The 21778-nt window shown below is 51.1% G+C and overlaps 6 protein-coding genes across 6 annotated transcripts; 4 read left to right on the top strand and 2 right to left on the bottom strand.

Annotated features, from left to right (window-relative positions):
* Nucleotides 1–2225: 2225 nt before the first annotated feature.
* Avh1b-111 (Avr1b-1 avirulence-like protein) lies at nucleotides 2226–2777 on the top strand (the record flags this gene model as incomplete). The annotated part of the gene is made up of 1 exon (XM_009515919.1): nucleotides 2226–2777. One exon carries the CDS (start codon nucleotides 2226–2228, stop codon nucleotides 2775–2777), a length of 552 nt encoding a protein of 183 aa, XP_009514214.1.
* A 1925-nt stretch (nucleotides 2778–4702) lies between these two features.
* PHYSODRAFT_293071 (hypothetical protein) lies at nucleotides 4703–5492 on the top strand (the record flags this gene model as incomplete). The annotated part of the gene is made up of 2 exons (XM_009515918.1): nucleotides 4703–5374; nucleotides 5400–5492. 2 exons carry the CDS (start codon nucleotides 4703–4705, stop codon nucleotides 5490–5492), a joined length of 765 nt encoding a protein of 254 aa, XP_009514213.1.
* A 1673-nt stretch (nucleotides 5493–7165) lies between these two features.
* PHYSODRAFT_431775 (hypothetical protein) lies at nucleotides 7166–7357 on the top strand (the record flags this gene model as incomplete). Its single annotated transcript, XM_009515917.1, has 1 exon — nucleotides 7166–7357. A coding segment is annotated over one exon (192 nt), but the record flags the coding sequence as incomplete, so codon positions are not given.
* A 2044-nt stretch (nucleotides 7358–9401) lies between these two features.
* On the bottom strand, nucleotides 9402–9960 carry PHYSODRAFT_308495 (hypothetical protein; the record flags this gene model as incomplete). The annotated part of the gene is made up of 2 exons (XM_009515916.1): nucleotides 9402–9411; nucleotides 9521–9960. The coding sequence occupies 2 exons, from the start codon at nucleotides 9958–9960 to the stop codon at nucleotides 9402–9404; spliced, it is 450 nt and encodes a 149-aa protein (XP_009514211.1).
* A 4138-nt stretch (nucleotides 9961–14098) lies between these two features.
* On the top strand, nucleotides 14099–14553 carry PHYSODRAFT_257547 (hypothetical protein; the record flags this gene model as incomplete). The annotated part of the gene is made up of 2 exons (XM_009515915.1): nucleotides 14099–14173; nucleotides 14305–14553. The coding sequence occupies 2 exons, from the start codon at nucleotides 14099–14101 to the stop codon at nucleotides 14551–14553; spliced, it is 324 nt and encodes a 107-aa protein (XP_009514210.1).
* A 2971-nt stretch (nucleotides 14554–17524) lies between these two features.
* On the bottom strand, nucleotides 17525–18262 carry PHYSODRAFT_320805 (hypothetical protein; the record flags this gene model as incomplete). The annotated part of the gene is made up of 1 exon (XM_009515914.1): nucleotides 17525–18262. The coding sequence occupies one exon, from the start codon at nucleotides 18260–18262 to the stop codon at nucleotides 17525–17527; it is 738 nt and encodes a 245-aa protein (XP_009514209.1).
* Nucleotides 18263–21778: the final 3516 nt, after the last annotated feature.

The following is a 21778-nucleotide window of genomic DNA, read 5'->3' as shown; positions in this document are numbered from 1 at the left end:
TCCGCTTTGCTTCTCTGCCTATTGTAACATTAGGTGATTCAACAACAGGTAAGTACTACAGTAGTATATGATGTCTTCGATCTACAGTACATTATTTCAATAGTATTTGTCAATTTATTGTTGAAGAAATTTACGAATGCATTTAATGCATCCTGGCAGAAACTCACCCAGAATGCAGGGCTGGCGGCAGTTTGTTGCTTGTACATATAGCACAGAACATGTATTAATAATATGATGATATTACTTTAAGTGATACGTACTGTACAATAATGTACATGTACGAGTGCTGTATACAGCATGAGCTGTTAGGGCCTGTTTCATTTGAGAATAAGTCGGGAATAGCGCCGAGCCGGAATAACAATTCTACGCTATTCAAACGAAACAGGTGGAGAATAAAGCCCGCTCAGAATAGCTATCCTTTCAAAGTCAGACTAACTTATCCCTGGAATAACCTCTTAGCCAATAAGATTACAGTAATGTGCGTCAATAAGGAACGTGTAGGAACTAATTTCCTTGTACATATAATATACAGCTGGGTGGGAGGAGCCCGGTTTCCCGCTGATAGTAATGATTTAGATGAACCATGTACAGGAGTTGACTGGGAAGTAAACCATCTGGAACTACTTTAATACACTAATCCAGTACACGGAACCGACTTTGCTCCACTGTTTGGTCCAATAGCCTCCTTGCTTCTATCCATATCAGCGGTCCCTTATTGACGCACATTACTGTATCGCTTTTTGTCGTAATTAAGCGGGAGGAATAACTCCCGCTATTCTTATTCCAGTTATTCTCAAATGAAACAGGCCCTTATTATCGTGGGACAGCTGTTCGTATGATGAACCCATGGGAATACTCTCGAGATGGTGCACGAAGAACTCATGCCTGCACACTGAAGTGCCATTATACTTCTTGGTGTGCTACTGTAGGCACTGTTGACCGGTATCACGAGTTTGGCTGGCGGGAGAGGGGGGGATCTTAGTCAAGTATATCTGAGCCGACTTGAGATTTTTATGCGGTATTGCATGCAAAGTTTTACTACATGCTTAGTGCAGTATCCATACGTCTGATGCATCAACTTTTGATGCGTCTGGTAGCAGACCAGTTCGTCATGGTATAAACCCCCTACGGTATTACTTAAGTACTGTATCTGTGCAGATATTAGTAAAAAAAAGTATTCGGTTTCGTCTTAGCACAGCCCAAATCTTTTGATGATCGGAGGATCCTCTGGAGCAAGAAACTACCACGGACAGAACTCAACCAAAGTGTTTATGGTTCGATGTGATGAGTGAGAATGTCGCAACGCACGTCCATAGCATGGACAATACAATGCAAGCCAAAGAGAGATACAGTAGTGCTACATACATACATGTCTTGCGCATGCCGTGTACGCGTAGATTGCCAGGTTGGGGAGCGTGTTTGTAAATCTAGTTTTGTACTTAACAATGTTACATGTTAAGTTAACATGTATTGTGGCTTTTATCCGTTTTGGCAAATCGGGTGGTCCAAGATCCGATATATCTGGCCCGATTTGCTGGAGGGCTCCGATTTAGCAGGAAGGGCTGAGGAAAGCAAACTATATCTGGCCCGATTTGCGTCTGGGGGCTGCGAGTTGCGAAGCAGGGGCCAGAAATGCCGCCTTTGCCGGCAAAAGGGACCGCCGCGAAAACATGTCTGGGGCTCTCTCAGATCGGCGTGGCACGAGGTTGTAGCGGCCGTAGATGATCACACAGGTGATTTAGCTGGCCATAGTGCTATGAAGTGGCTATATACAGTGCACTATTGTCCCCAATGTCTTGCAGTTCTAATGCGTCATGAGAGGTGAGGAGGTATGGCCAACTTGGAATGCCTCCCCTCTGAGGCTTATGCTACTAACTCAGGTCAGATATAGCTAAATTGGACTAACCCATTATGCAGGAGCTCCATTTTATATAAATCGGACTCCGAGATAACAAGTCAAATCGGGCGGCAAAATAGTTGAAAACCACAATAAGTACCAAGTAATTACTTGTTGAATTACACTTCAAAGTGATTATGATTTTGGCACCAGGACAGCCATAAACACGGATCTGCTGATCTGCCTTGTTGTCCAGCAGTGTGCGATGGCCTCTACATGTACTGTACCAACTCAGCCTCGTGAACAGAATCGTGCCGAACACGTTGCGAATTGCTGTTCATTTCTCAATTCACCATCGAGCGTCCAGGACCAGTCCCCATTCGCAACCATGCGTGCACACTTCATCCTATTTGCTGCTGCAGTCGCCATCCTTGCAAGCTCCGATGCTGCCTCAACTACTGAAGCCTCCAAGGTGGCGTCCCCAGGCGTGTTGAGCGCAACCGGCCTCGCTGTTCATATGTCCGGAATTGGCAAACGATTCTTGAGAATCCGCGAGGCCAAAGACAACGACGACCTCGAGGGCGAAGATAGAGGGTTGGTGACCCTCGTGTACGAAGGCGGACGGAACTTTTTCAAAAAGATGACGCAGTCCGCGCCTTCCGTGAACAAAGTCGACGACCAGTTGGCTCTCGTCAAATCCGAAGATAAGTGGCTCGTCGGCCAGGTCGATAAGTACACGGATAAATACCTGGATATGTTCAAGCAGATTCATGCACAGGGATACACGCCACGTCAAGTGTCCAGGATGTCGGGCCTTGCGAAGAGGACGCTGACGATGAACAAGAACCAGTTGCTCCACGACGGGGACTACATGTTCTGGCTTTACTACTCGAGGTGGTGGGCTAAAAATGTTGCCAAGAAAGCTGCTAAGTTAGGTTGACGGACCTGAATCAGCTGCGACGAATTTGAGTGCAAACTCGTTTGCAATTTAGTATGCGAGTGTAACCCATTCAACATGTTTTGCAACGCAAGCATTGCGATCTTTCCGCTTACTGTCACTTTGTTGCTCATGGACCCAATCCAAGCTACAAAAACAAAAACTTTCCAAAAACAGTCTTACGACCAAATAAGTTAGAGGATCTTTATACATGTACGGATTCAAGCGATGAAAATGGTGTCATCTACCTCGCGTAGATGACTAATCACGAGAGGAGAGGCAGGGGGTGCGATTTAGTTCTAGTAACGCAACGATCCTGTCATTCGTACCGGTCGCTCCTGCGATCACTGGCAGTCTTGGACAGTAGGCGAAGCTGCAGCCAGGGCTAAGAGCAATGAAAAACGATATTTTGGACTCTACCCAACCCTGTCCAGTTTACAATTGTGTTATTTTCTTATTTTACCCCACTAATGTAGCCACTACTTTCAGCTCAAAGTCGGGCAAAAAGACCCATGTGGACAGTTTACCTCGGTTACCATCATCGTACAAATATCCTACGCTTCTCAACGCATGCATCAGTGAATTTAGATACAATAGCATGGTTCGATAGTTAGTATATGTATTTTCACATTCTAAAGCTGTATAGATTTCTGTACCAGACTTCCTATTTCTTATTGCACGAAATTGGTACTGTAAATTATTCTTACGAAAATTGGAGTTTACCGAGCCTGACTGCAGCAGCGCAGTATTGGGCGTAGATAGGTGACTAAACTGCAAACTAAACTGCTCCGGTGGTACTTAAGTAGTTGAGATGGGTAGCATGATGTTACTCAAAGCATCGGCTTAATCAAACGGTAACATCAAGTACCGTCGACCGACAAAAGAAGTGCAAGCCGTTGACAAAACTAATGTCGGTCGACGGTATAAAATAAATATCAAGCATCCCATGTAAGTACATGTGCTGTTGCGCGGTGCAGCCTGCCCCCAACGCAAATATCATTGTGAATCTAGCATTTAGGAAGCCCTTGGCTTACCCCTGTTCATCAGACGCTGACTGCGATCTGCACTTGACAACGCAACCTCGATACAGTGACACCTCCCTAAATGAACCCCTCTAACTGACTATGTGTTCCCTATCTGATTAGGATTCCTCGACTGCAAACGGGAGTATATGGATTTCACAATAGGTGTTCTATAACTGATTAAAATCTCGTTATTATCTAAATGGTCGCCATCGTTGGCGCCTCAACCCTCTAAATGGACGCCTTAGTAATAGATCCAAACTCATATATTTTTCTCAATCACGCCTGCCTCCTCCCACGTATGCCATTGCTACCACGCCTTCTACGAGCCCAGGGGTAAGGGAGCCCGTCAACTTTAAAATCAGGGCTCTGCTTAGAATTGCGAGCCCGGCTGGTGCGTTCTTCGGGATCCTCTCCATTAAATCCGAGGGAGGGGAGCCCATCGTGAAGGCTCGCTGTTGGCGGGCTCGCCAAAAAGTGTATTTTTATTATCAGGGCTCGCAGGTTGTCGACCTAATTGGCTGTTTATACAGAATCCAACCTAGACTTCAAGCTTTCTTGTCGACTCAACACTTGCTGAAGCTCAGCGCCAAAGCGTCTTTGGATCTCATTACAGGCGTCCCCGGCCTATTCGCCCCAGTGGTACTTATGATGTTTGCGAATCAACAAGATTCACGCGGGAGTATATACTGACTTACTACAAGCTTAGCTCAAGAATACGGTGGAGATATTCCCGCAACGTGCCACTTGTCGCAGTAGGTCTCGCTGTACACTCATCTAAATCAATATGCTTGCAGAAGTAGCGCGCAAATCTTGAGAGCTTGTTGTACTTCCTGTGCGAGGTACATTAAAATATACAGCCTGGACTAGCCCGGGGACGCCTGTACCAAAGGCACGATTCCCGCTATGTGGCCGAGCCTCTTTCAGCGTCTTCAGCAGACACGGGCAACGCGAGCGCGCGAGAGCACTGTAGACCGCGGGGGTCAAGCTGAGCACGTGCGACCGACTGCAGAGGGCTTCGTGGCGTCGACTTTGGAGGACAATGAGGCGCCGACAGCAGAGGCTGGCAACCGAATGTCGCCAACTACAGCGGCGGCTGCCTTCACGCCGGGAGGGTTAGAGCACGCTGTGACACCAAGCAGAGAGGCCGATGTCCCTGTGCTACGTACCTCTCCGGGGGCAGATTCGGACCAACCAGGAGCCCCCGCGCGCGTTTCGCACCGTTCGACGCCATTTCAACCTACAGAAGACGGCTCTGCTACCGAGGATATGTCTGAGCGCCTGGACAGCGATATTTCGGCCGCTGCAGCGGTTTGCTTGGGCGAGAACTCCAGTCGCAGCGTCGTTGAGACTACAGCGTTCGACTTGACGGGACAAGCCCCACCTCGCACTCGATATACAGGGCATACTTCGCGCTTTGTTGAAGTGGTGAATAAGAAGCCGCCTGCTGCCGTGAAGGACGCTATCGCTAGCTTCCCTGAAATGCCTGGGTTGAAACTGAAGCCACCGTCGGAAAAAGAGACTTCCTACATCTACAAATGGGGACTCCGCGTTGAAGTAGTCGAGAACGGAAGCCCTGTGTGTCATTGGATATGCTTGGCAGACGGAACCTGCCGACGCGAAGGCACAAATTTCACGCTTTCCTACAATCGGACCTCGAAACCAGCAAGTCACCTCGCGTCAGTCCACGACGTAGTATCGTTGAGGACGCAGACTCAACAAAATGAGAAGCGGAAGCGGGAAAATGAAATCGAGCGCCTGCGTTCATCGTCTTTATTCAAGAATAACCCGCGCCGATTTGGGCTGCTCGTGGAAGCACTGCGGTTATCAATAACAACCTTCCCTTTCGGTTTGGTGAGTACAAGGAGTCGCGAATCGTGGAGGCTCTACTCAAGAAAGAGAAAGTTCAGACTACTATCAACGCAGCGAAGGTGACACACGCAATTATCGAGCTGTATTCCTGCGCGAAATCTGAAATTGTGAGCGTACTGTTGGATAGCAAGCTGGGGGCGCTTGGTAGCTTTGTGATTATGAGCGACTTCTGGACGTGCTCGGTTATTCACAAGAAGTTCATGGGCATTCGAGTGTACTTTGTCGACTCCAACTGGGAGTTTCGTTCTATACTTCTTGGAGTGAGAAGGTTCTCACCGAGTTACGGCGAGCGCGAGCACGGGATCCAAGGTCCATACAAAGCTTGGACACTCCAGCTTCTCGGTGATTTTGGCTTGACACCACGTGACATTTTTGGCGCAACGAGCGATGCCGGAGGAGACGTGAAGAATTTGCTGAGAAACAAATTGAGCTTAAAATGGTAGTGGTGCATGGCGCACATGGCTCACGCTGCGACCAAGGAAGCTTGCGGAATGAACAATGATGCTGATAGATCTCGCAATCCAAGTATGACCAGGTTAATTACTCGGATCAAGAAAACAATTGCTGACGTCCAGTCGGTTGAAAAGGCCGGAGATCTATTTGCCGCTCTCTGTCGGACGCAGACCAGCACGCCTACCACGTAAATACTTAGTTATACTGCAGGTCGGTTCCTAAGCATCGCAGGATCAATCCAACGAATACTGGAGAAGTGGAACGCTCTTGTCGATTGGTATGATGAACGTGGGAGGCTCGCAGCGCGTTAGAGAACAGCACCACCGGTGTTCCCATTGAAGCACTATCGAGAGGATCTAGTGCAAATAATGTCACTGTTGAAGCCGATTTCGTACATCAAGCGGATATGTCAAGCCGAGAGTCCCAATCAAGTTGAAGTGCTGATGGAGCTGTATCAGCTCCGATTGGATACATTAGTTCTCGATGCCCCACCGATCGAGGCCTAAGTCTCTCAAATGGATCGCCGCCGATGATCTAACGGAGCTGGCAGCTCGAACGAGACGACTGCTGCGTGATGCGTTTGATTCCCGCTTCTTCTGTCGCTACACAAAAGAAGCCTACCTCGAAGATGGAGAGTTCATCTTTGAGTTGCAACAGAGACTGCATCCAGAGTATATAACCCCAGAAAAATCCCTCAACGCAATAGTGACCCGGCTGTACAAGGAGGAAAAGACGAAGGACGATGTCATACCGTTGATGGTCAACCGTGTCAACGAGGCTATCACGACAAGGATGCGTGCGTTAGCGGAACAGGTCGCTGCAACTATGGACAATAGCTCGGTTCCGACTGCCGACTCTGTTGAAGATGACCCGGAGCCACCGCTAAGTGGGATTCGCGCGCGATTTGGAGCTCGCGCTACGTTTCGTCAAGTTCCGATCCAGCCGGATCGCGTCGGTCAAGAGCTTCGAAACTGGGAGCTCGATCAGTCTACGATGGGGCCGCTCGAAAATGTGCTTGATTTCTGGAAGCGAATGGAGCATAGCGGTTCCTACAGCATTTTACCCAGATTGACCAAGATTTTGTACGCTTTACCTGCCTCCTCTGCCCAAATCGAGCGGGACTTCAGCGTATGTGGTGATATGGTGACTTCGCATCGCGGAAGCCTATCCAAGGAAAACGTCGACATGTGTGCTTTTCTGAATCGCAACGAAGAGTATGTTGACATTACCCAATGCAAAGCGATACCAGATGACGAACTGGACGATCATCGCCCCGACTGTATGAGCTACGCGTTGGATGCAACACCGCCGAACGATGTGCAAGATGAAATGATAGTTGAAATATTCTCTCAAGCAAGCGTCGAAGAGGAAGAAATGTCATATCCAGCGTCGCGTAGGCAATGTCGCCACAGGTACTTTGCATCAAGGCGAACTTTATCATCGATAATATACATATTTTGCCCAACATCGATTGCATATCTTCCATCTGCAACTACTCCAATACTCAAAGCCGCATTTACAGCACCAATTCCGCTGCAACCTCCGTCTTCAACTACGCCGGCCAAAGCTCCGTAAGCACCTTCGCCGACCCTCCGGCAACCCCGCCGGCACCTCCGCCGTGAGCAGCTCCCCCAACACGAGTCCCTGCACCAACTCCGCCAGCAGCGCCACCACGTCCACGTCCGCCTCCACCACGTCCACCTCCATCTCCGGCGCCGCCGCCACCGGTATCGCCATCGTGAGCAGCTCCGCCAACACCGGTCTCGGCGCCAACTACGCCACCATGTACACGTCCGCCGCCACTATCTCCAGCACCGAATTTGCTTGCATCTCCACATTGAGCAGCACCGCCGGCGAAGACACCACTGACGTCGACTATAACAGCAGAAACTACACATACTAACCCAAAACGTACACCGATATCGCCAGTGCCGCACACATTAAGGCTGCGCTGCTACAGTCCATCGCCGGCGCCACGAACAGCAACGACAGCAGCAACCCATCGCGCCCGCGACGTCCCGGCCCCAATAGCTAAACAACAACTGGAATATAAAAACAAGTACGTTGATTATGCACTGCGCAAGTGTATCAGTAGGAATCCGTGGGATATGCAGGTAAAAATGTCCATCCAGTGCAAGACTAGTTATGCTTTTCGATCGGGGGCATCGTTAGCATTCCATAAACATATTGTTAGAAATGCGGATCAAATCTCATGAAACCCAAATACGCTTATCCTTACCAAAACTTCCACCGACTTTCCCTTCACCTTTAGGTGGTCATCCGTGTAGTGCAGTATCAAATCGACGTGCCGCTAGCTCTGAACGGCGCTTGACTTCTTTTTGGGCTTGGGCGATCGTCCGTTCAAGTTTGTCACTGCGTCGAGATAGTACTTTAGGCTTTCTTGGCATTGACTTGCTTTCGGCATTTCGAGATGAAACCGGTTGGACTGGAGGAGCGGTTGGGCTTGACGCAACGGTTAACGCGCGACGCAGCTCTGCTTGAACACACGTTGCAATACGGTCTGTCTGCTCATCTTGGGCACGCTGTTGTTGCTTCGCTAGATCATTCAAGTGGCCAACAATAGCCGAAGCAATATCCTTTTCGCTGTCTGATAACTTGCCGACAGTCGAATCCCCTGTCCGCGGTGTCCGCGGTAGTGCAGGGGGAAATGCCGCCTTGTCCTCTCATAGTTCCTTCATCCGCGTCTTCAACTCTTCTACTTCGGCGTGAAAGCGTTCGGTGGTGCCCTCAAGTTTGTCCGCAACAGCTTGTGTCGCTTCAGCTTGACGGCGAGATTCGATGATTTTTTCCGCCTGTGCTTTTTGCAACATGGAGCTAAGTCGGTTTTCCATACGTGAATCCACGGCATCTGACTCAGCTTTGGCATACCGCTGTACCTGATCAAGCATGAGGTATCTACGAACTTCATAGGTTGTCTTCATCTCGTTGCTTAACTTTGAACGAACTTGCTTCAGTAGGCTCGTGACTTTGTCCTCCATCCGAGCTTCTTGGTCCGTCACACACGCAGCAATCATCTCTTGAACCCGCTGTAGCGTTGCATTCCTTTCAGTGATGCTACCACGTTCCTCCAAGCCAGCAATACAATTCTCCACAACACGTAATGTCATCTGCTGAAATATCAGGTCAACACGTCGCTCCATGCTCTCCCACATTTGCTTCTCGTGGCCGGTCAGTTTAGCTTCAATCTCAGTCTCCTGCGTCAATATCAAACGCTCAACACGCTGAGCCAACGTGTTATGAGCGTTTCAGACTGCCAAACTTATTTCCTTCTCTAGCTTCTCCGTCCTGGCGGATTGTGCAATTACCATCCGCTTCACGCCCTGCGCTTCTTGGTCAGCGTGCTCCCTTGTACGCTTTAGCTGATCTTGCAGATACAACCGGGTCGAATCATCTCCAGCAGCATGCGCATTTGCAACGACACGAAGCTCCTGCTGCAAAGTCTCCCTGGTGTGCTCGAGAGCTTGCTGAATCTGACCTTCGATCCATTCTTGGTGTGCCGCCAGTTGCGCCGCGCTGTTGCGAGCATCGTCATGAACAGCGGCAAGAGCTACACGATATTCTTCTGCTTGCAGGGCTTGATTGGTGTGGAGCATTGTCGTCTCGGCTGCGAGTCTTTGCGTCTCACTCCAGAAGTTGTCGACCAACCTCGTGACCTGATACTCTACGCGGGCATTCTGAGCTTCAGCGAGAGAAGGAACAACTGCCAGTTGCTCCGCGTCGGGTACTTCAGTCACCACTCCTTCCACTATCTCAAGCGGGGCCCCTTCTCCTTGGGGTACCTGGGCTGCGGCGCGAGCTTGAGCCCTTGTTAGCACCATGCGTGTCGATTATCTGCCTCTGTCGCTCCCCCTTCCGACTGAACCTTGGGTTCGAGCTGAATCTTGGGTTCGAGCCAATCATCTACAGGCAAATATCTATACAACGAGGAGCCTTAACCGTGTACCGTGGGGCTCGTTGCCATTAACCTATTTAACACACGAGCCCAGGAGCCCCGCTTCTACACATAGTGAGCTCTGCTGGGAGCCCGAGAGCCCGGCTCCTTCCTGGGCTCCTAGAAGGTGTGGCCACCACTACTCCCGCCACAAGAAATCGAGCGAAGAAAGAAATTTTATTTGGGATGCTAAGTTGGAACAAAGAGTTTGCAGTAACCGCAAGCTTTGTAAATACTGATAAATAAGCTAGCCAAAGTATTTTACAATCAGCGCAGCGTACATATATATTTTACGAAAAACTAAAATATTATGATGTCGAGACAACTAGGGGCTATGCAGTAGATACCAAGCAAAAGATAAAACTGCAGGCATGGTGGCAGGATATCGGGACAACAAATATTCCCATAACCTCACTGCATTGAAACTCACGTACAACCTGAGGGGATGCGATTCTGCTAATACCAAATGAGAAGAAGGAGTAGGAACAGACAATACCGCGCCTACCGTTATTGGTTAAGTTCTGTCTGTGTGAAGACGAAACAAAACAAGAGTACGAAAATGCTGGAGGGGTACCAGGTAAAGAAAGCCCTTGTATTGTGCACCTAACATATGAAAATGTAGCCATTAGAAGTGTAGCCATTTCTTTATCTGATCAATTCTTTAACTGAAACAGCGTATTAGACGAGCGAACTGGGTGTCATTTATAGAGGTGTGACTGTATCTTTGTGCGGGTTCAATAAATCGTCAAAAGCAGCGACAGCATATCTATGCTTTGCGCATGCATCTCCAGCGTGGCGTAAAAATCCGCTGCCTTTTTCCTTCGCCTTCTTCCAATTTTTAAATCCACACAAAGGTTGCGAAAAAGGAGAAATGCCTTTGTCTGCCATGATGACCTCTCTGCTTAGGTAGCAATAGAGACAAAAAGCAGCATCGCGCTTGACTGAGTACTCAAGCCACGTAAATCCATCGAACCATTGCGATTGGAACGTTCGCATTTGCCCACCAAAGGTGGACAAGGGATACTCGAAAAGTACTGGTCGAAATGATCCCATTTTCGTATAGGCAACAAGCACTCGGTGACGGAGATTTGTGTCTGCTACAAGTTGAGGTATGACAAACAAGTTGGGAGGCCGATCCGCAGGATCTCCACGCACAAAGTCATGGACACTGCAATCGCGAGGATCTTAGGGTATATTATTTTCAGCATACCACAAGCTGGCAGCTTCGTCTTGAGGGATCGCAGCGGGGACGGCCTTGCGCGTACTCTCGCGGGTCGTGGCCTCTCTGCTCTCTGCTCTCTACGCGGTCTCGGACCTCAAAGAAGGTTGTAAGCTTGGCGGTCTTCAGCTTTTTCTTCGGCATGATGACACCTCTCAGGCTAGGATAGCGTAGGGCCCAAAGGCCCTTGAATAGAGAATGAAGCTGACAGAAACCACCGCGAAGAGATGTTTCTTCGGTTAGGTTCACTTCCAGCGCCTCAACCACTAACCCTCGCTAGCCCCCCTCTAATTTTGCTCTGGCTCCGGCCCTGCTTACCCGACTAAAATTCCCAAAATCGTAGCGAATGTAATAGTGTAGCACAGTTTGGATACTACAGTAACAATATCCTGGACGGGTTGGGGTGACGCCCTCCCAGGGAGCGGTGTCGTTCTCGGGGTCGCTAGTGCGGCTCCGCCGCGGCGCCCTCAGTCTTTCACGGTCAAGGATGTGAGGCAAGTGTCTCTGGGCTAAGATCTCGACGCGTACCTAGCTGAACCAAGACTACAAGACCGATGTGGGGGACGGAAGCAGCGGACACGCCGCCACCAAGGCTTAGCGCGTCTCCGCGAAGGGGGAGCCATTCAGTGCCGACGTATGCTGATCGTGACGGTGAAGACAGTAGGAGCTCAATTAGTGGCCGCCCACTACTAGGGGTAGTGTATGTGGACCCCGTTTGGAGAGTGTAGATCACTTATTCCCTGAGCGTAAGGCGCACTAACGTTCACAATACAATACAGTAACAATAGTACTTGTGTAGTGTGCTTATTCAGCCAAACTGCAAGAGGTAAACGTTAAAAACGTTATATTCAACTTGATAGATGGCTGAAATACACTGACAAAGATCTTGTCAACGCTCGTGTTTGATAATCAACGTCTATGCGAAGTCCGCATAGACGTATTGCGGACACTACCGGAAATGTCACTAATATATTTTACGCTAATTTTACTCAAACACCAGTCCTTAACGAGTATCGTTTGATCGCTCCTTCACATCGATTTTTGATTCCTCCTACGTTATCTCCTCCATGACCCATAGAACACGATGCTATGCGTTGTACAATCATATTATTTTAGATTTCCGAATTGTCTTGGATTGAGTCAACGCGGCGGGCGAAACAGGCTCCGACAGGGGCGGACCCAGAACCAAAATCTGAGGGGGGGGGGGCCAAAAATAGGGGGGGGGGGTAAGTCTATCCGCGGCTCAAAAATAGGGGAGTAAGTCGATCCGACAGCTCATAAATACGGGGGGGGGACTAGTTTGTATGTAGATCCGCCCCTGGGCTCCGTTATCATCGTACTCTTGTTTGTTTAATACTGATAGACTTGGTGAATGCCCGTTCTGGTTCTTGAAGGGTTCATATTTACTGTAATTTTAGACTAGCAAACAACGTGGGCTAGCTAACCACGTAAAGATATTATCAATAGTGATAATTAATTGGTATGCAAAATAATAATTGTAGTTCACATACTCGAGTACTAACAACGAGCAATATCCTACATAACTCTGGGGGACTCAGAAGTCCAGATTTCAAACCGCTGGTTTTCGGGGAAGGTCCAAAAGATTGACATTTAAATCTAAGCTACTTACTTCTATTGTGCTCACCACGCATTTTGGCTGCCTCGATATTACCCGTTCTCAAGGGATTTGAGTTCGCCAAATCGTAGTCGACATATACGAACCTGCTCGGGGTAATAAGGAGTAAGGAGAGGTATTATTGTGCTTTGCAGTTATTTTGCCGACCATTTTAGACGCTAAGTATGGCAAAGCCTGCTCCTAAATATGTGTGAAAGAAGATACACGACCTGCTAAGATTATATAAATCCACCCCCTCATATACTTGGGAGGGCCTGTCAGCAGCCATGCATTGGCCCAGTAAACCACCGTCCATGATCCCCAGCACATCCACCCTCTTATGCATAATTGCCGTGTGTGTAGGTGCTTGTGGATAAAAACCGACAGAATTGCAGCTGCACAGCCACAATTGCACTTTCAAAAGTGCAATTGTGGCGCTTTTAGCGTAATTCTAGGCCTCCACTCATTTATGCACCTCGATTTATCGTAAATCTAGCAGGTGATCACTATAAATACAGCAACATATTGACAAAATCATTGCAAAGCACAATAAATATACATATAATAATTCGGGGTATATAAAGCATAAATCTCCTAATCTCGGTCGTTTAATTGTGCCTTGCAGTTACTTTGCCCTTCAGTTTACCTCGGATATCGTAGTGGTCGGAAATGATAAATCCGACGTTGATAGGGTTAGATTTAAATATATCGGACGCCACCCCTCTGTTTTGCCATTCCCGAGTTTTTTAAATCGGATCTCTGAGTCCGTGCTTGCCAGCCAGCCAGCTACTTCGAATCGCCGACCTCACCACGAACCCCCTGTACCAGCCGCGCGGCTGCGACTGCGCCAGCTCCCAGCACAAGTCGTGCGCCCGCAGCAGGGCCGATCCCCAGCCACCCTACTTAGGTAAGGTGTAATCTGCTTCTTACGTAAACTACCAAGGTGCTGACTTGTGTGGAGAAGTTTCAGACTTGAATCCACAACGGACGCAGGATCTACAACGGACGCATGCGATCCTTGCCAGGAGTCGCCATGCTAACAGTCGTTCTAGAAACCAACAGGCAGGAGCTTCGCGAAGCTGCATTCAATACACTATCGCTTTTGCATTCAACAGCACAAAAGACCACAACTTGCGCTACAAGCATGCTGCGAAGTAACGCTACTGTGACACCAGGAGCTTCTCTCCGACCATGTTCAAGGACCTGCAGTCCGAGAACGTGCACGTTATGCCCGACAGCACTTCCTGCGCGCGCATGGAGAACAAGGTCTGTGGAGATCTGCGCCTGCTGTCCGTGAAGACGACGGCCACCCACTGCAGGTGAAGGGCGAGTCCACGTGGGTCAACAAGGACGTCGACGTGCTGCTGCAAGGCACGGATAACTTCATTTAGGGCTAGACCAACATGAGGGTCGCTGCCACGGTCGTGGTCAATGGCCTAGGCCACGGCGTGGTCACGGAGATCGGCAAGATTCAGCAGTCGGTGCAGCACGCGTCCAAGGGCGAGAAGAACACGCTGATAACGGACGACGTCGAGGAGCTGTTATCCAAGGCCATCGCCTGCAGCGCCGTCTGGACCATCAACTACAAGAACGTATTCGAACTCATCTACGGCTCAGTGCTGAAGGGTGTTCTTAGAGCAAAATGATGTGGTATTTGCCCATGTAAAGCCTTCTTTTACTACTAGTAAGTTTCTTCTGCATACGTCACTCCTGTTCGCCTGAGCCTGTCATTGTTTTCTCTTGCTCGTCGTGAACGACGGTATCTCTCGTGTACCAGCGCCTGAGCGACGCGGATCCGCTCATGCGTAGCTGCCGAAACAAGACCTGGAGCTTGCCCCACCGGTCCGACAATTGTCCTGGTGTGTAGTAGCGCCGAAGTCGACACGGAGTCGGCAAGGAGGGCGACATCCGATATAACGACGGCCGCCAGGGCAGCATCCGATATAGCTGGAGGGTAGTCATTTTGGCCGATTTAAAACAGCAATTCCGACCTGTATGGTCAACTCGACCGAGGTTTAACCAGCTAAATCCCACCTCCACCTGGGGTCCCTCGTCTTTATCTCTGAGCTGAAAATTACATCTGACCCGATATATCTGACTTCTGAGCATCGGAATTGCCAAAAATTTTGCAAGGCACAATAACATTGGAAATAGGCAAAATGCGTGGTGATCACAATAGCAAGTCCAGCTGGCTCAGCCAGCGTTGCTGGCGTTGCGTGCTGCGAACGACGAAATGTGTGAGTTGGTCTCGACGGTGCGCGCGTCGCGTTCGTGTGCAGGCGTCCCCACAGACGTTCTCCTGGTGGTGGCGAAGGTGGCGGCGCTGGCGACGATGGAGAACCAAGGGCTGCGTCACGTGTGAGATGTACGGGTCGGAGAAGACGGCGATCCAGACGTCCGCTTGGACGTCGACCTGTGTATATAGTGACCGCCGGCGCTTCGAAGGATGTGAGCGTGATCCAGCTGGCTCAGCCAGCGTTGCTGGCGTTCCGGCCTGCGAACGACGAAATGTGTGCGTTCGCATGCAGGCGTCCGCGCAAAACGCGCTCGTGATGGTGATGACGGTTGAGACGCTGTTGGTGCCCGTGGGCTTCTACTTGCGCGTGTAGGTCAAGCGAAGCCACGACGGAGACGGCGGCCCGGACGCCCGTGTCGCCGGCAGGATGTATGCAACGGCAAAGAAGAAGATGAGTGCTAAGTCTGATGATCTGAGTAGGGTACGATTGGTTTTTATTGACTTCTCGTAGTATTTCGAATTTCGAATTTCAATGTAGATGAATGGGTCGATCAGTAGAGGTCGCGCGAGTTACCCGTTGTTTGCTGGCGACATCAAAACTAGTTAGTTCAAATAAATGTAAATACTAGTACTTAAGTCCATGTATGGTACCGGCGTGAGATATTTCGTCTGATGCAAAGGGGTTGCTGCCAGTTTGTTGGATCAGCGTCAAGCCGACCATACTTCAGATAGAAGTAGAGCTGGTAGAGCGTTTTATTGAGGCGTCTGGGGTGTGGAACTCGGTGGAGCAGGCGGCTTCTGCTCTCACAGAGCTCGCTTCCATACCGCTCCCAGTCGCACGGATCCTCGTGGCATTTGTCGCAAATCATGATCGCTCGCTGTGGGGCTGAATGAGCGAGTATGAGCACTACAGCCACAACGTATTTTACAAGCAAATACACGACTGACTGTTTCCACATAATATCGGTACTATAGTGTGTATTCATCCTTGTCGCTCTACAAAGAAATAAACAATCTTATTGGTCAAAATATGGATTCAATTGGATGTCCATAAGATGGTGATTCGGTAGCGAAAGAGTTAATATAAGGGTAACTGAACAATTTCCCGCCCGCTTCCTAATTCCGGCCACAATCAGAGAAAGCAAAACTGCAATACTAGAAGGGGGATTAGACCGTTTGGGCTGGTATCAATGCTAAATATGTCTAGAGCTAACTCTGCATCCAAGTTTGGCTATCGTCAGACAAGAATCGAGGCCGATAGCACGAGCTGAAGGGGCTCCTAGATTTTCCATAGTAAATGGGATAAGTGGGCCAGGAGCAAGCAACATGCAGCACATATGCAGATCATATGTTTTCTCTAAACTAGACTAAGGTGAAGCCCGAGGGTATCCTGGAGGCGCCTGGAATAGTTGACCACAACTCAGCACCGAAAGCATTTTTGCTATCCAAGGGTATGTATAGATTTCCAAGACATTACTCGTACCAGTAGTCCTGTCAATTCTTTCCCTGAGAAGGTTCATTCGATGGAAATCGTTGCCAACGTTAGCTCCTGCAGATTATGGATCATCTGATTCGGTTTGATTTGCTGTTTTTATCGACTGTTGACCGGAAAAAGGGAGGCGATTGAAAATAATCTCGAATCGAAGCATACTTTTCACCCGTCGATCTTGCGCACATGTCTCACCCCACCAAGAGATAGATTGCACGTGAGAAAGCTGAGCTTCTGAGCTTTATGATTACGGTTTCCGATCCGAAATTGACGTTGCCATTGAAAAGCAAATTTATATCAAAATTAGGTGGCCGGAAACCGGTCGCATTACCCTTATAACCCCAGTCGGGCACTTTGCTAGGACAAACCGAAAAAATGCTAGGACAAATCCGAAATTCACGGAAGTAAAGTATAGTGTACCATAATTTTGTCCTACCGGTCCGTCTTGGACAAAATTTGTGGTACACTATACTGAAATCAAGTAAAAAGCCGATTTTGTCCTCCCGTTTGTCCTAGCAAGAGGGTCGACTGGGGATAAAGATCCACGCTAGTCATTTAATGTGAGGGTAGCCACTCTGTCTAGTTTGGCATATCGGCCAAGATATTCGAGCTCAAAGTTGGCGCTTGCCGCCACCAAGACCGAGATGTCTTCACCTCTTTGATCCATGTCTTTCTATATCACCTGGGTTTCCTCCAGTACGTCATTGAGAGAGAGCAAGTGTACGGCTGCCTCCGAAATGTCACGACGACTCTGGTTGTTCGGTCCAGGGCTAGCCCGTGCTTCTTCACCCGAATCGACTGGATGTTGCCCTGAATCTGGGTTCGTCGCGCCAGCGGGAGCTTTCAAGGCGCCGCTGTCGCTCTCCATGTCCTCCTCTTCTTCCTCCGCCTCCTATTCGTCCTGGTCGCCGAGCTCCTCGTCAGCTGGGTCCACCACCTCGCGGTCCGGGTTGCCGTCAGCACGCTCCATGGCTACGTCGCTCCAATCTCCTGTTGCAGCGCCCGCAGCAGCCGAAGCGCCAGCCGGAGGGCGCACTGGAGGCGTCGGCGTCGTACCTGGGGGCGCGAGCTCGCTCATCGGGATCGTTAGCATCAGCGTGCGCGCGAGCGAAGGTTGCTTGGTGTGCAACGATTGGATTGTGGATTTCGGCCAAAATGATGTGAAGTGATTCGACTGGGCGAAGGGGCGCATGTGACGAAGTCCGTTCAGATTTTGGCGTCGGTCGACTGCCTTTGACATGCTTGGTCTAGGACGCAGTGATTCAGTCTCAACCATGGTCGACGTCGGACGACATCGGTGATGGAGAACCTGGTGGAGCGCTTGGCGTTTGGAGCTGTTGCCCAAGTGCAACTTCGAAGTAGAACACGCGTATGGGATACGGATACGGTAGCAATAGGGCTGCTGAGGTTGTTGGCCGACGATCGCCAGGTTCAGATGTGAAGTGCAGACGTTGCCGAGGCTCAGATGAACGGCTACCGGAGTCGATCGAAGTCCTGGGGTGTTGGCGCTGTGCTTGCGGAACGTTGTAACGTCCAGACTCCGCGCGCTGATCACTGGTGCTAGCAAGGCGTGAGGCCGGCTGCGTGCGTACTCGGACTGTGTGAGGCTTCTACCACTTGCTTGCTGCATCGCTGAAGTCCAGCCGAAGTGGCCCGGGGTCGAGCAGCCCGTGCTGCGTCATTGCCGAACTTTCGAAGGTCCAGATGTGCGTCGGCTAAGCCTCTGACGGCTCAGCGAGTAAGCTTTCCCTGGACTCCGAGGAGGTTCAGCCTGAGCTTGCTGGACTTCGCTAAACATGGCTGGATTTGTCGGACGCTGGTGTACACTTTAAGTTCAAGGTCCAGCAGAGCCTTGGAGGCTCAGAGTGCGGTTGAAGTTGTGCTCGCGTCGGGTCGCTGTGGAGGGTCGCCGTGTCAGGTCACGCCATCCCGTGATTGCAGACAAATCAGCTCTGACGTCTCCCGTTGCACCCTGATGACGCACCCCATGCGGCCAATTACAAGCCCGGGATCTGGGTTGCCGGCGGTGTTTACGCCCAGAGCCGCTGGATTCTGCTGGACGCATCCGAGTTTAGGCCAATCATCGCTGAGCTCATGTTGAAGCGCCGCACGCGACTGCGCGTTGCTGGCAGCTCTCAAGACAGTCTTATCACTGTTGTTTTAGTGTTTCCGAAGGGCGTTTTGCGCCCCCACTTGATAGGTCCATGATGCATGTGTAAGATTGCAATCAGAGTCGAATTTGCCCCGAAAGACGCACGTGTTTGGATTTTTTGTGGTCGCGGGTGTCCAGGAGCGCCTCCAGTGAAATTCAAGGCCCCATATAGACCGATTCGGTACCCCTGGGTGTGAGGAGGGCTCCGTTTGGCTATTTCATATCGTTACGCGTCGAACCGACACTTGGGAGCGTCTCTCGGTGTGTATTTCATTTTGACCGGGGAGGAAGATCCTTTCCGTTGGTTGTGGAGCGATCGTGCGACTGGTTGGGATTCGGCCCAACATTTGGCGTGGATTGTTTGGTGCCCGCCTTACATTTGTAGATCGGGCGTGGTGCGCGGAAGTCCCAGGGCGCAGAGCGTGAACCATGGATCAAGACAGACTCAAACCGAGCCAACTCACGGGGCTACTCTAGGGCGAGGAGCCATGGATACCTGGTTGTGCGGCTCTCAGCTGGAGCCGCCGGAGGAAGTGAAGAAGCTGTCAAGACCTGGTCCAAGGTCTGGAAAGAAGAGGACAGAGTGCGTGTGGAGTGTCGTGTCTACATTGAAGAAAACTCGGGGCAGATTAGGCTACGACATGTGCAGACGCTAGGAATTCAAAATGGTCTGAAGCTGAACAAGAAATGGTAAAACATTGTATTCATGATCGAACTAATCAATGTGCGATACAACTACTTTTAGGTATAAAAACTGCGAAAGTCGTTATGTCTTGCAAATTTACAGCGTGTACCGAATCTGACACACATTACGGAGAAAGTAAGATTTAGAATAAGAACTCTCGGAACAATGCTTACAGCTGTAACTGCGTAAGTGGAGTAGGTGGTGGTAAGAGGTGCCATGACGATCTGTGCAATCAAGGCTTCCCGGCAGCTCTTATCCATCCAATCCGACTAGTATTCTGAGCACCATCCGTTCATCTGGCGAACCCCAGCACTGCCGACTACGGCTTCCGGCCTCGCGACCCCGCGGAGGCTTGTCGTCAGGCGTTCCAGCAGTCTCCCGCACTACACACCATTGGGCCCGCGGCCCGTACTCCGGAGGAGCTCACACTGCGTACGTCCCTGCGAGAGCGGCTCCTCACTCCACAGTCTACGACTGTCGCGGAGTATCGCGAGAGGCTGCGGCTGCAATCCCAGCAGAAGTCCGTGCCCGCCATGCGGACGTACCCGGTGGTACTTAGCCGGGGAAAGACTCAATTAAGTACGAAGCTCAGTTCGAGTCTTGGGCCGAGCACAGCCGGAAGCTCAGCTCCATGGATGCTCTCCGAGCAAGCTTCAGTGAAGTGGATGTTCGCATTGAACGCAAGCTCCGCTTCGATTTCGCGAAGGTCCGAGCCAAGCGCAGCCTCTCGGCACTCGCCCAGCCGCAGACACAGCCGCAGACCCAGTTTAGCGCTGCGCGCTTCACTCCTTCGAGCACTCCAGCCGCTCCTTCCGGCGAGGGGGTAAGCGCTGCGGCTCAAGGTCAGCCTCGGAGCAATGTGGCTGACCCAGCAGCTCCCCAGCTAATTGCCGGGAAGCGCGGGACGGCCGGCGTGCCGGCCTTGAGACCTCGGGGCGCTGGCGATCAAGCTGATCAAAAGCATCCACGACGTCTGGGCAGTCTTGGCGGAGGGGTACCTCAAACTCCCATGAGTTCTCGGAGTGAGGGTACCCTCGCCATTTCACCAGATACTGGTTTTGATCCCGGCACCGCCGCTTCGCCAGGAGGCGCTCCACATGGTAATGCAGATTCCCATGCTCATCGAGCAGAGTCGGTGGAGGCCGCTGGGGGCCCCTTTGCGACTCAAAATGAGCTCTTGGAGGCGCGGCAGCAGGCGAGCCGCCTTCGGGATCACATCCATGACATTGATGCGCGTCTGGGCCGGACTGCCACCGAACTCGACGAGCTCGCCGAGCGGACCCGATGGATCGAGGTGCCTCGAGAGGTCTGGGACCACCTTGGGGCTGGGTGCGATAGTATCGCGACCGCGATGAGCAGCGTGGCCGGGAGCTCGGGGAGCTACAGCGTCAGCAGGCTGTGCTTCAGGGTCAGCTCGACCTCCTGGCCCGCATGCAGGCTCCGACTGCTGCGCCTCCTGCACTAGCGGCTCTCGCTGTGCCCGCGGCACCTCCGGGGCCGATTCTTCCGCCTGTGCCTGCGGTGTCCGCGTTGATGGCCACGTCCTCGACGCCTGCGACTGCGTCCTCGACGACCGCGACCTCCGCGCGTGTGACCTCGTCACACTCGGTGCCTCCATCTGCACCCGCATCGGGTCCTGGTACAGCTTGAGCAAGCCCACGTAGAAGACGGAGTGCGTCCGCATATTCTTCGGAAGATTGAGCGTGTACGCAAGGCCCTTCTTGGCCACAACCTTGAAAGGTCCGATGAAGCGCGGGCGCAACTTCATCTTGAAGTCGGCTGACACTGCATGTGTAGGTAGGTTCTTAGCGTTAAGCAGCACCAGGTCCCCGACCTCATAACTTTAACATTGCCTTTGCCTCTGGCATCTGCATGTTCCTTTTGCTTGTCTTGGCTTTCAGCCATTGCGTTACGCGCATGTCGTACGACACTCAGACGCGTCGACAAGAAAGCGTCAACTGTTTACGAACAGTAGCCGGGCTGACATCGGCTAGCCGATCAGCTAAGTCGGCTTCTCCTCCCCCACCAAGCCCGAGGTCACCACGTGGCGGCGTCAGCGGGACGCGGGGATGAGACAAGCTGTTCATGTAGTACGGCGTGTAGCCTGTCGAGGCGTGCACGGCGTTGTTCGACGTAACCTCAACGAGTGGCAGCATGGCGCTCCAGTGCTTCGGCGTCTCAGCGCAAATGCTGCGCAGCACGTCCTCGACGACGCGATTCACGCGCTCTGTCTGACCATCGGTCTGTGGATGGTCCGCCGTGGACATGTCGAGCTTGGTGCCAAGCACCGCAAAGACCGCGCTCCAGAA

This window comes from Phytophthora sojae (genome assembly GCF_000149755.1).
Source record: "Phytophthora sojae unplaced genomic scaffold PHYSOscaffold_1, whole genome shotgun sequence".
In the NCBI taxonomy this organism is placed as follows: Eukaryota; Oomycota; class Peronosporomycetes; order Peronosporales; family Peronosporaceae; genus Phytophthora; species Phytophthora sojae.
This window is presented reverse-complemented; position numbering and strand designations above follow the sequence as displayed.